This window comes from Saccopteryx bilineata, chromosome 3, assembly GCF_036850765.1.
Source record: "Saccopteryx bilineata isolate mSacBil1 chromosome 3, mSacBil1_pri_phased_curated, whole genome shotgun sequence".
In the NCBI taxonomy this organism is placed as follows: Eukaryota; Metazoa; Chordata; class Mammalia; order Chiroptera; family Emballonuridae; genus Saccopteryx; species Saccopteryx bilineata.
In genome coordinates, this window is record NC_089492.1 from 13,484,271 (window position 1) to 13,498,658 (window position 14,388).

General features: G+C 39.0%; 1 protein-coding gene across 1 annotated transcript in view; it reads right to left on the reverse strand.

Annotated features, from left to right (window-relative positions):
• Nucleotides 1–911: 911 nt before the first annotated feature.
• The window catches only part of FAM91A1 (family with sequence similarity 91 member A1), a 40,833-nt gene continuing 27,356 nt past the window's right edge, over nt 912–14,388 (reverse strand). Inside the window, exons 16-24 of the mRNA XM_066265718.1 lie at nt 13,973–14,121; nt 12,172–12,306; nt 11,919–12,032; nt 11,099–11,171; nt 9,234–9,383; nt 7,135–7,239; nt 6,535–6,658; nt 5,005–5,074; nt 912–3,782 (exon numbers count right to left, since the gene is read on the reverse strand). Of these exons, the coding sequence (XP_066121815.1) occupies nt 3,597–3,782; nt 5,005–5,074; nt 6,535–6,658; nt 7,135–7,239; nt 9,234–9,383; nt 11,099–11,171; nt 11,919–12,032; nt 12,172–12,306; nt 13,973–14,121 (1,106 nt within the window). The 3' untranslated portion in view covers nt 912–3,596. The remainder of the gene's footprint in view (nt 3,783–5,004; nt 5,075–6,534; nt 6,659–7,134; nt 7,240–9,233; nt 9,384–11,098; nt 11,172–11,918; nt 12,033–12,171; nt 12,307–13,972; nt 14,122–14,388) is intronic.

Sequence of the window (14,388 nt, forward strand, 5' to 3'; positions counted from 1 at the left end):
CAGTAGTGCTACAAAGAATATGGCTTAAAAAAACAGATGAGGGCGTATCGAAAGAATTTTGGAGCAGATCTCAAAGTGTTCCCAACAACCAAAGCAGAAACAATTTGCACAACCGAATAAAAATAGTACTGGATTTTAACCTAAAGTGTAAAATAAATAGGATCATATAAATGATCAAATAAACAAACAGAAGAAACAAATCTTTATGAAACAGGCTATATAAATTCTGCCCCCTCCCCTTGAGTGTGGGCGAGAGTTAGTGATTTGCTTCTGAAGAGAGACTATAGAAAGCAGAAAAAGGGCACCTTTAGTGGAAAAACCCAGCAGACACCACCTCTAACCAAAGGAGACACATCACCAGCAATGCCCAATGACATCATGTACCCCACGACAGGATACAGTGTGGAAGGGTACTATCACCTGTGTGCTATTTTTCAAGATAAAGCATCACCTCAAATCTAACCATGAGAAAACATCAGAAAAACCCACATTGAGGGACATCCTACAAAATAACCAAGCAGTAGCCTTCAGAGTGTCAAGGTCATGAAAGACGGAGAAACTGTCACAGATTGGAGACTACAGAAATATTAATGTTAAATAAATGCAATGTGGTATCTTGGACTAGATCCTGGAACAGAGAAACATTAGTAGAAAAATTATCAGAAAAACGAGTCTATAGTTTAGTAAATAGTATCATGAGTGTTAATTTCTCAGTTTTGACAGATGTGCCCTAGTTTACATAAAGTGTTAACATTAGGGGAACATCTCTGGACTATACTTGGAACATTTCTGTAAATGTGAAATTATTATAAAAAGCTTCTTTTTAAAAACACCTACAGGAAAGCCACAGCAGCATGGCATTTAAATTACAAAAGGGAATTAGAGAAGATTATACACACTTTCTCAGTAACTTGATCAACACCACAGTTTATTTGTAAACATATGATATGTGTCAATAATCAAATTGACAACACTTTAGACATTTCATTTTATCATATTAACATCAAACCAGAAAACAATCCACTGACTTTACAGTTTTGGTGCTTTAAAATCTTTAATACAAACTGTATTTGAAATACTGAACATAAAAGAGATGAATGGCAGAGAAAACTGAAAACATCAAATGAAAGAAACCAATATTCCAAAAAAATACAAAATCATTTTATTACATATTTTAAAAGAAATCAAGAAAATCAGATGATCATCTTTGTAATAAGGTAAGCTGCAGTTCTTCAGACCCATGTGAGGGTGAAATTTAATACCACACGAATTTCACGTCCTTTTTGATACCTTTTCTTTCTTAGTTTCTAAGGAATGTTTGCCATGAGTTAAGCTACATTAAGGGAGGAAAATATGGGAGGTAGCAAAAGCCAATGAAATTATTTTAAATATCTGCAAAAAAAATTGGATAAAAATTATTTCCCAAATCATCTTTGGCACCATAGTCTCTATTTTAAATTTACCTTATGTTGAAATGGGTCAACACAAGATTTACGAGATGCATCTTTACATGAGCTAACATATAAATGTCACAAAGCCAAATTCATAAAAAAAAGCAAAAAGCAGCATTCCCATTTCGCTAACAGCTCTAAAAATGTAGATTTCCCTCCTTAAAAGTGCGAGGTCTTCAGCTGGGAAACACAGAAGGCAGCGGAGTCGGCCATGTGTTTTTTTCAGAAACCTTCCCTAAAATTCATGATCATTATTAGGTTCTATTTCTTCCTCTGTTCTCTCTCAAAGTAATGTAACAGCAAATCACTCCCATATTTTACGTTTTAAATTCACCAACTGGGTTCACTGCCAATAACTACAAATGTATGATTATTAGTGTACGTGTCACTGCAATAGACTTAGATGGCTAATACAGGAATAAATAAAAATAACTAGTTATTTCAAACAAAGCAAATGAAAATGAGATTAAAGAGCCCTGATCAAATAAAATATTTACAACTTTCGGTTGAAAAACTGTAAAAGTTACATATATACCTAATAACACTAGGAATGTACAATATCAATCATTGAAAAAATAAATGAGTGATTCACAGTCATAAGAAATTATTTTAATATTAGTATGTATTCCTTTTATAGACAAACATTTATAACATACACTGGTTTCTACCTCATGTAAGAGCAAGTAGAAAACGAGACATCAACCACATTTCCCGCACAGCTCTGACTGCGCAGGTGGCCTCTCCCGGACAGTCAGCCGCAGGAAGGCCATGGTGTGGAGCGCATGGTTCTGTCAACAGTTTTTACGAAGGCATGTATTTCCAGAAGTATATTAAAATCCACAAGATCAGTTCTATAAATAGCAAAAATTACTCAGCAAAAATGTTTAGATTTTAACAGTCCTACATTTTCTAATGCTTTAAGTGTTTTAGATACATGTTGGACCAGTTAGCTTGGTTACAGTTTTAAACTAGCAAACCGTTATCCTATGAGAAGAGCTAAACTAAACCACAACACTGCACAAACTTCCCAAGGTAACTTGAAAAATCTAAAACGTAATTCCAATTATTCTAATTAACATTTGTGACACTAATGGGATCAATGATGCAAGAAAAATTTTGAAACTGCTCAATTTTTCTTCGTCATTTCCTCCCAAACTATTCACATAAATTTAAAATCCAAATTGCCTAAGAATATGTCTCAAAGTAGGCTTTTCACTAACATTTTGATCAGAAAATGTTGCCTTAATGCTTTTATTATATAATTCTAACCTAAAAATCACAATCCTTGGTTTGAGAACATCAAATTCAATTTTGTAACAATTCATCGGTAAAGCTATCGAACAAAAAACAAATCACGGAGAAAACGTGCAGCGGCCACATCTATGAGAATGGAAAATAAAATCCATTATTCCAGAAAGACTCTATGAAAATACAAAGCCCAAAGTGAGTAACAACAGAAGTCTACATAGAAACGTTGTTTAAAAATAGAATGTATTCCAAAGCTTCTCATGAGATGTCAATGAATAGTCAGTCTGGATGAAGACCTTCTAAATCACGGTGAAGGTGTACATAGCCATGCTGGTTAACAACCTTCAACAATGTTCACCTGACACTTCGTCCACAGCCGGGACAGGGACTCCTGGTGCCCATCACACCGTCTCTCAACACTGGATAGTTACTCCTTTACAGTTTTGCTACTTTAAGTACCAAGAAACCTTTGCAGAGAAAGAGTTCCGTCTCTTCCCATGATCCCCAAAAGGGTAGGTAACAAAATATAAAACTAAACAAGATTTATGTTTGATAAACTAACATATAAAATTATCATTGCAATATTCATAGTGACTGCTTATAAACATAACAGTCATCATAAAGCCTATAAAGTATATCCTCAGTTTTATAAAAGAAATGCAGATTGTCTCAAGGTAAAAAATACAGTGCAGGCTGCTAAAAAGCTCTTTGTTGCATCAGGTGCACGGATAAGGGACACGTGTCGTCAGAAAGCACGGGCACGGTCCCCTGACGTTCACCACCAGGCAAGTGGGCACTGCTCTGCAGCAGCAGGAGGCTTGTTAGTGGTGGGCACTATAAAGCTAATGTTAAGAAAGAAAAAGGCAGGAAGTGTGAGCAACAAAAGCTGTAACCAAATTATTGCAAGTTGAGACTGGCAATACGAAGTGAGGAAGGTGACCGTCCACTCCATTCTGACAAGACGCCATCTTTAAATATTAAGTTCTTTGCAGGAAGTGGAACTCCCAAATCGGCGTGGGGTGACTGGGAAGGCAAACTTGAAAAGTTGGCCTCTGTGTGAATGTCCAGCGTTGAAGCACCTTCCTGAAAGATCAAGAAACAAGACAATAGTTCTCTATTCAACACTCCACCAAAGCACTTAGTAAGCCGAGGAGAAAAACAGAAGTGTTGACGGAATGCCAAGCACTAACAGAGACGCAGAGAACTACCTCACACACCCCGATCATCAATGACAGGTACTACCACATGCAGAAACGACTAGTACGAGTTAGATTATGATCAGTGCTCTGAAATCCACAGAAAGAATAGGCTGTGAGACTACGGGATAAGCAAAGGTTCATTCTAAGACCATCTCTAAGCACTCTCACACGGCATTCAGCACCAGGACCCATCCACTGGCAGGCTCTCAAATTCACATGCTCAGCACAGACCTCTCCCCAGATCTCCAAGCTCAAACATGCACCTGACCTCTGCTCTCGGGAGCTACACACGTGCCTGCTGTTGCTCTGCACACCCAGTGCTTTCCTGACACCGGGCCTTTGTGCCTCCTAGCTCCGCCTGGAAGACTCTTTTCCTTCCTTTAGGCTTCAGATTATATTATCATCTCTACCTATTTAAAACAGCTCTACCTATATCAAATCTGTCAGATTTGAAAGTCTGGCTCTTTCAAAGTATTTACTGAAATCTGTAATCACTTTTGTCTTTCAACTTTACTGGACTAGTGTCTCACACAACACTGTAAGCTCCATTAGTGCTTTAGACATCAGTGTGCCCCCAGCATCTGGTAGGGGCTCTGGCAGAGTAGATGCATTTATTGAAAGAATGAATGAAACAAAGCTCCAAAATATTAATTTCATCATGCTGAATCAGATGTTCTGAACAGAAATACTCCATTCTAGAAGTTTATCTACAAATTCAGTCGAAGGTATCCTCTCTTTCTCTGGGGGCAGAGACACAAGAAAAAAGGCCAGCGCCCTGGCTCTCATGACCAGAGCAGACACTAGAGACTCCCTGCAGTTACTAACGGAGTACCAGACCCAAGAACCAGCCCCGTATGATGCATGGCCAGTAATAACAGATGCTCACACGCTTGTGCGGCACGAAGCTCTGGACAGAGCGGAGTCCAGGCCTAGACCCTGGAGACCTGGCTGACGAAATCGGGTGCAATCAGGTTACTTCCTGAACCTCGGGGTCTTCCCCTATTTCATGTCTTACTGCTGTGGAGACTCAGAACAAACATGGAAGTGTTCTGCACTTAAAGCTCTATTCTATACAAACACCATTTCGATCTTTTGGGTTTTGTTACCTGGAATGAGTGAACAAAGTTCAGGACTTGTAAGGAGAGTTTTCTACTGGAATGTAAGAGGTTTTGAAGGCTGAAATAAAAAGGGGAGGAAGTTTAAAACAAATATAATGGGGCAAGGACTAATATCTAAAAAGAGTTTTAGTAATTTAAATGCATTTATATATGTATATACATCCTGATTAACCACATTACAATTTTTATATCAACAAAATTTTTGACTCTTTTAATAATACAGAGTAACAGTAAATAAAAAAGACCATTTTGGCCTGACCAGGCGGTGGTGCTGTGGACAGAGCGTCAGACTGGGATGCTGAGGACCCAAGTTCGAGACCCCAAGGTCGCCAGCTTGAGCGCGGGCTCATCTGGTTTGAGCAAGGCTCACCAGCTTGAACCCAAGGTCGCTGGCTCAAGCAAGGGGTTACTTGGTCTGCTGAAGGCCCCCAGTCAAGGCACATATGAGAAAGCAATCAATGAGCAACTAAGGTGTCGCAATGTACAACAAAAAAGACCATTTTGAAATAAAACCTCATATAGAACCATATATAGAACCTCATATAGAACCTCATATAGAGTATAAAATTTACTCTTAAAAAAGTTTAAACTGTTAGCAAATATAAACATTAATTAAAAATATTTTTAAGTAAAAATTTATGCACTTTGAGGAATGGCAATTATGAAGTCTGACAGCTTTAACATACATTAACCCACCAAATATGTTTAAAATATGTAAATAGGTAGATAACGATTATAGTGGCAATCTTTAAAGTTGTCTATTATTTCCATTCTTTTATTCATGTCTGTTATTTTATTTGCAGAGGGTAGTTGTTAAAAATTACTTGTCAACTGCATACCTTTAATCTTCCGCTATAATCTACACTAAGACAAATGAATTATTTATTATCCAACTTTGTTTTCCTAAATAAGGAAGTCCAGCAGCTCTGTGGACATCCCTCCCCAAGCCCCCCACTACGACAGTCAGATTCAATGTCACCTTTCCCACTAACCCAGACAGTCTCAGAACTCATACGCCCCATCTCAGCAGCCACGACCAAGGGAGCAGAGGTGACAGAGGTGAAACCTACATGGCAGCTCTGACAAGCAATACATACTCATTTTAGAAACTGTAGGTATTGAACAAAATTTTGAAAACTACCCATAATTCCACCACATGACGTAACTACCATTTACATAACTTGAGTGTGTGTATTGAAAGAGAAGTCCACAAGAGAAAGTCTCCGCAGACATGTACATACTTAAAACAACCAGGTTCATACTCTCACACAAGCGTTCCCAGTTGACCACACCCTCACCAAATCTGAGTTCATTCTAATTAACCAAAACATGTGCCCAATTGGAGGTATTCAAGTTTAATTTTGAAAAATATAGCAAAACCCTTCAACTAACAAACTTTATTTAATCAAGAAATAAACAGAGGCAATTACTATGTTTATGTGTGAAAAGAAAGTCTAGAAACAAACTCTGACGTAAAGTCCCACAGAGCCAAAGACGACAGTGACTAGAAATCCTCACCTCTCTCTGCTGCAAAGGCCATGGGCAGCGATTTTCCTGCAAACCTTCCGGTTTAGTTCAGAACTAAACAGTGGAATTCCAAAGCACAGCTCGAGAGGAACCCAGTCTGCCTCTGCTGTGGCAGCTACAAGACATATACACTTATTAATCACAAGTCTTATGGATTAAGACTGGCCAGGGTTTGAGGTCCCCGGGTTTTCAGATTCCTCCCACCCACCAATGGGCTTAGAGGGCTCTGTGAGCTCCGGGTGGGGGGGTCTCAGTGAACCTCTGAAATAGGAAAGAATGTTTTTTGAGTATGAACAAGCTTCTGAGAAGGTACTAGTTTTCATCAGATGCTCAATGTGGTCTTTTACCCAAATTGCAAAGTATCTACAAGATGAGAGAATTAACCAAAATATTTTAACACAGGAAAAATGAAACAAGTCATTATTTTCAGGTCATATTATTCTAAATACATAAAAATGTTTCCTAGAATATTCTTAAAAGGCCCATTATGGATAATACAAGCAGACAAATAACAACTGAATGACTTTAACAAAAGAGTTAAACTTAAGAAATTGGTCTTAGATTAATTGCAAATAAGTTTTCAAATCTTACCAGAGTTTTGCTTAGTTGCCGAATCGATACTTGCTTCCTCAATGACCATTTCAAATGACTCTGTACTCCCATTTACATCTGAACCAGAAGCCAAATCAAGTTCGCCTTATAATTTAAGGAGAGACGCAATATTAAGATTTGAGTTGAAGCTGTCAATAACTCAGTCCTAACATAAAAGAGGATTTAGGCAACAGAAATGACAATGGAAAACAATGAATAGTCCTTAGTCTTAAAGTAGTTGTTCTCACCTGAGCGCAATCTTGTCCCCCAAGGGACAGTATGCAGTACAGTATTTGGAGACAGGTTTGACTGTCATGAACAGAAACGGGGATGATACTGATATCAGTGATGCTAAACATGCTGCAATGCACAGGGCAGTCCCGACAACCAAGAATTATCCAGCTCAAAACGTCAACAGTGTGCAGGTTGTGAGCCCCTAGCTAAGGAAATAAGGATTCAAAAGGCTGAGGAGAAGTTTAGCCTTTTAGTGGGAGCATTTCTATCGCACGGAAATATGTATTCTAACTCGATCCTCTTCACAATTCTTTTTGACTTCCCATATCTTTCAGCACGTGAGATGCTCCTACATCTCACCTACTTCTCTACTCTCATCTTCTACTAGTTCCCGATAAATCCCTTCTTTTGGCTAACTAACACAAGCCACTATATTTCCTGATGCCCTCTGCCTGAAAGGAGAATAGCCTTCTGCTATCCTCCAAATAAATAACAATCATCTTTTGTGTAGGTAACCCATTTTTCCAAATTCAGTTCAATCCACCTGCTCTAAAGGCCTTCTCTGACAGCTCAGCGGGCCGAGACAGGCCTCTCTGTGCTGCTTCAGCACTGTGACCTGACGTGGGCCCCATGGCAGTCCTTTGACACTGCACAGCGGCCGGTTCACAAGCCTGTCCCCTTGCCAGGGTATTATTCCTTAGGTCTTTACAAATCTAAATGTCTCCAGCACCTACGCAGATACCCGTAAATGTCTGTGGAATGAATGAAATAAAACATGAAACAAAACCTGCCAACCCTCAGCTTTCTTCTCCTGGAAAATGCCCTGTGATACCTGGTAGCCAACTGCTGAAAATTACTATTAGAAAAATAATAAATATAAAAACCTGCTATAAAAAAAGTTACCCAAATCCTCTGGCCAAAGGTAAACAAATCAGGAATGGATACCTAACTCAGCGGGAGTCCACCCAGTCCACTGGATGGCTAGCAACAGATAGTTCCGAATGACTTCAAACTAAGAAACTTTAGGAATACAGTCAATTCATGACAGACAACGGAACAGAAAGGCTTCCTTGAGTCACGGACCAGAGACGGCACCATGGCAACCACAGCCGCATACCAGCCAAAACTGTGGCAGAGCAAAAGCAATTAGTAAGCATGAAAAGGTGACTAGAAAACAAAATTTTAAATTTAAAAGAAGAAGACAGCTTAGGAAAATTAGCCATTGTCAACATGCAGGGTAGACTGGAGACAGAAAGCAGAATGAGGTTGAAGACTAAGAGGAAAAGGATTGCTTCAAGAACAATGACTCAGACCAGAATGGCAGTCACAGGGAATTAAAAAATAGAGAAGGAAAGAAATGGACACCAGAGACATTTCTAAAGACTAATTCACAGAACTTGGAAACAACTGGACAGAGTGGGCAAGGAGAAGGTCGACACAAGGATCGAATTTAGGCCTGGGCAACAAGACAAGGGTGCCTTTGACAGAGAGAAAGGAGGAGAAGGAAGAAGTGTTCATTCTATTTTGGAAATATCTTTGCAAAGAGATGAACATTCTTGAAAGAGATTAACAAAAGAACTTAGTTTAAAGCCCGTAAACAGACTCAACAGTCAAGGGCTACCACCTAATCACCATTCTGTGCCCCAATCCCAGGTCACCTTTTCGTCAGTTAGGCACTCAGTATTTTCTCTGAACAACTGATACTTGTCCAAATGATGTCACAGACTCTTTTCTCATACTTCAGTGAAGAAACATTATTAAATAATTCAACATCCCCACAAAGGTCTCCCTGCCTTTTAAATATTAAGATTGTGATCAACTCAATACCAATTACCTTCATTTAAAGAACCCAACTATAGGCTAACCTCTCTCATCAGAAGCATCACTGAGTTTCCTGTTTGCAAGTTGGCTCGAAGCATTCAACATGGTGACATATCCACAAAAGTGCCGCAAGTCCATTCTGTTCCTCAGTATTTGCAATGCTTTATGAACACCCATACTGACACGAGTAAACTCTAAGAACAGAAGTTGACATCAAATTATAAGCGAATAGCTTTATAAATACACAACATGAAAAACTTAAAATACACCTTTTTATTAATTCTTAGAACTTTTATATTTTAATCTATCAAGGCTGATTCCAATGAAGAATATCTGTGAACATAAAAGGATATAAACATCTATTTATAGCCTTCAGGGTGCATTTGTAATCTCAGAACAAATTACCCGCTAAGTAAGCAAACCTAGCCAGCCAGTCCAGAGACAAAGTCTCTAGGCTTTTCTTTGTGGTTCGATTCCACCTCAATTGCTTAAATACACACTGCACTTTAAAAATATTTAAGAAAAACAAAATTACTCTTATTGAAACTAAAGCTAACATACTTGAGATTACAGCCCTAATAAATTACTTATTTTCTCAAAATCTTATAAATATACTGATACATGAATTTACAAAAGAAAAAGATGCTCCATATCCAAATATGAAGATTTCGATTTTTTTATAATTCACACAATAATTTCCCAAAGCAAGAGATGAATCAGTTCTTGAACTTTTATAAATTTTAAGATCCTGTTGTCACCACCCTGTATCATCAGATAACAATTTTTCCCCCCACAGAATTTATAAAGTATCAAAGTTTAGTTGCAGACAAGTACTTATTTCTGAAAAGTGGCTATTTTTTAGAAGAGAATACTCTCCTCTCCAAATGTTGTACACACTTACTTACAACAGCCAAAAGGAGCACTCAATTCTGCATCCAGCCATGTGAACAGGACAAGCTCTATAGACCCTCAGCCTTTCCCCACTTTGGGGGCGGGGTTGGTGGCAACCACATTTTGAAAGAACAGTAAGTCCTTACATAAATTAACATCAGTTAAATTATTTGAACCATTCACTATTTTCCTGAAATCTAAGCAATATGGCTCTAAAAACCAGAAAAATTGATTACAGAACAGCATGGAGCAGGAAATAAAAGTGCTATCTAAATACATATTAGGTTTTGATCAGATAGTATTCCTTTTTTGAATATATATTTTCTTAATATTAGACAGAGAAAAGGTATTTTCTATATTAGACAAAAGAAAGAATGAATTCATTTTTATAGACTTTCTTTGCATCTTTATCAAATATTACACTGCACATCCAATTCTACAAAGAGGTAACATCAAACAGGGCTTTCTCCCCATGATTCTAATGAGTTTAATTTAGCTCAAAGTGCAATCCACTCAAATCCTCTCAAACAAAAAATAAGATTTAACAGGAAAAAAAAGCTGAAACAGGAATACACATGAGTGCTCTGTAAACTGAAGTAGGGTACAAACATTCGTTAGCATCCATCTCTAAAGTCACTAGAAAGTTCCTGAAAGAAAACCAGTGTGTAACACTGGAAAGAGGGAGACTGACTTTCTAAGAAAATTCTTCCCTGTGACCTGCTGCAAATAAAGAAACAATACAAGGAAACTAAAAGACTAACCACACAGAAAACCCAGTCTTCCACCTAGGTGGATGCCTGTGGTCCAAGACTGACCAGGATCCCTTCAAAGGTCCTGAGTCTTCCTCTACTCACAGGGAAAGGCACAGGACAGAAACCACCTTTCATCCACACTCCAAACACCGAATGGTAGGACGCTAAAAATTTTAAGCAGCTACTTCCTACTATGTTTTTCACTGAATTGGTGACAAACATTAATAATAAAAGAAGTCAAATAACTACAAATCAGAATGAGGTACCTCCTTGTAGTTCTGTCTCATCAAACGGAAACGGGATGTGGACAGTTTCTCCTGTCCCGTGCAAACCATATCCCTGAACGTGAAGAAACAGAAGTTGAAAGGTATACGAGAAACCTATATTTCTAGCAACAGATATTCAAACACTAAATAAGATTGTGCCATGTGGTACTATATTCCACATTAATACTCCATCAAAGTACTTTCAATAATTTTTTCTCCAGCAAGCAAAGACAATCTTAAGTCTGTATGAACCTAGAAGGCAATGTGTACGGGCTACACTGAAAAAAGGAGGCTAATTTAACAGGTAAATCAGGCGTTAGCCAGGTGGAGACTGAATGAGGTCACAGGGGGTAGGCAGTTCTGAGACAAAGTGGTGAAAACACCGGGCACACCACAGACTAGGAGGGTGCACCTCAAAAACCTGCACTGAATGATGTATATTCAAAATTACTTGTTGCAATATTATAATTATTACAAAATTGGAAGCAACTAACATACAATAGGGGACTGGTTAAATAAATTAATGTATATATTTTCAGCTGCAAAATAATCAAGAAAAAAGAGAAAGCGCTTTATAAACTAAAACAGAAAGAGCTCCCATCACTAAGTGGAAAAAGCATGGGACACATCAGCGTGCTGTTTCCACTGTCAGCACACAGCCAGACACAGGCCAGGACCGAACCCTGATCTGATTCTGTAAGTGTCAGCTTCACACATTTCAAATTACTGACATCTGACTGTGACTCAGCAGAAAGATATACATATTACAATCTGTCAAAGAAAAATCCAAAATGGATTGTTTCAAATAAAGTAACTGTACCTGAATCAAAACCGCTGAATGTGTTAAAGCATCATTCAACATTGTGAGCACATTTGATGTAGGAACCACCCCTGGGTCATGACCCCAAGATGTTATTAGTAATCGATCATAACCCTAGGGGAGAGAAATGAATAAAAGATAAAGTGGCATTTTAAAATATGGGGGAAAAATTAAGTTATCTGTAATACCACTCATCAATTTCTACCTTCCTCAAAAATAATTAAAACAAGAAAGCAGATCTCACACAACATACCTGGAAAATATCTGGCAGTTTTCGAAGTCTTGTACCTTTAGACAGAAGAAGAGATGGTGGTCCCTGCCCAGTGATATGGTAAATGTACAGTTTAAACCAGACAGAGCTGACTTCTGGGATAGCTGGGCCGATATGCTACAATCAGAAAGCAGGTGAGGTCAAGTTGTAATACCTATCTACGAAAGCCAAATTTCACAAGTGACCAAGAATAGTCATATTAACAGTTAATGCCTCATATAAATGCTAATTGCTACTATCCTTATAAAAATAACTTTTAAATGCTCTGTTCAAATAGCTTCAATTTTTATCCTAGAACTGAGAAAGCACATCTTATCACTGTCATTAAAAGAATGGGCTCTAGACCTGGCCAGCTGACTCAGTGGTAGAACGTCAGCCTGGTGTATGGAAGTCCCGGGTTTGCGTCCTGATCAGGAGAAGCGACCATCTACTTCTCTACCCCCCACCTCCCTTCCTGCAGCCTTGAGCAAAGTTGGCCCTAGGCCCTGAGGATGGCTCCACGGCCTCGCCTCAGGCACTAAAATAGCTTGGTTGCAGAGCAATGGAGCAGCAGCCCAGATGGGCAGAGTATCACCTGGTAGGGGGCTTGCTGGGTGGATCCTGGTCGGGGTGCATGTAGGAGTCTATCTCTGCTTCCCCACCTCTCATTTAATAGTAATAATGAAAGAAAATAGAGAATTGACTCTGAGATAGACCACTGAGGTTTGTATCTGGGCTTCATCCCCTCAGCCGTATCCCCTTTAATAAGGTTACTTAAGCTCTCTGTGCCCTCATTTTGCTCTTTTGTAAGGTAGCAAATAAAATATCTACAGTATAGGGACACTGTATGGTTGTTTAAAAAAAGTTTAAACAGTACTTGATATATAGGTAAGCTCTGAATCAAAATATTCATTATTACTATTACCATTAACCACACACAATTTCTCCCAAGAGGGACTATCCTCCCATTCATTTACAGCACAAGTTCCTGCTATCCCTGGAGACTGTGTTAAAGAACAGGAGGAAGTATGTGGTGGGATGTGATTGGAGGGGGCACAAAAAAAATTACTGAAAAAGGATGGTAAATGCAAACCTATAACCACTCTCGTTGAACAGAGGACAAATGTGGGGCGAGGGTGTGCTCCCTGAGGCACCTGGATCCGCAGAGGTGACAAAACCAGCCTTGCACAGAACCCCTTCCTTTCATCTACACCTTTAACCCTTGCAGGTCTAGGAAACCTGGCAGGATGCAACAATGCGCAGAGCAACACAATCCCCTCTTTAAAAATGGTGCAGACCACAACGTCCCTGCTGAGTATACAAATCAACACAACTGATTTATTTTTAAAAAGTAAAAGCCAGAGTCATTTTCACGAGTAAATTTTGAAGAGACCCAGAGTTCTACCTTTCCAGTACAATCTTTTCTTCTCCATTGATTTAGTATCATAGCCCCGTTTCTAAAACATTTCATTTCTCCTAATTAAATCTTATCCCTCAAAGTGATCCAGACTCCCTTCTTAGAGCATCCAAAAATGTTCTTTGATGGACTTCATTCAAGAAGGAAATTTTAATCTGCTGTGTCACAAGTCACTAGATGACACATAAATAAAATACCAATTATACCTCACAAATTGAATGTAACATCTTACAACAGCACAAAACACAATACTGCTCCCTTGAGTCTGCGATTTGAATCTGGTATCGGCACATGGAGAATGAACCCATCAGACTGTTAACCTCTTCTCCAGAGTGTCACCATGAGGGAGAAAATGCCAGCGCCGGCCTTCTCCCCGGGGGTCTGTACCTGAGGGGTGCAGCTGCTGACAGGCCGGATTTCGTTGGTGAGAGGAGCCATGGAAACGAGGAGTGTATAATTCTTGTTGAGAACTCTGCTGCAAGTTGCAGGGTCCAAACCAAGAAGGCTCTCGCAGCGTAAGAGATCCAGAGGAAAACCTGATGGTGACCAAGCACAGAGAATGAGACTGACAGTACGAAACAGAAATGTCCCAGACAAAATCCTGATTCGCTACCTCAAGTTTCAAGCCTTTTTTTTCAAAGGTAGACTTTTAAAAGTGCCAAATTCCCTAAGGGACCACTAAGACACTTTCATGACTTAAAGCTAACAGTCTTGATTCCTGGTCTAAAAAGATAACTGTCTACTGGTATTTCCTCAGGCCTTTACTTTCAGAGATACGGCTTTGCCATTCTTCCTCTCCGTCC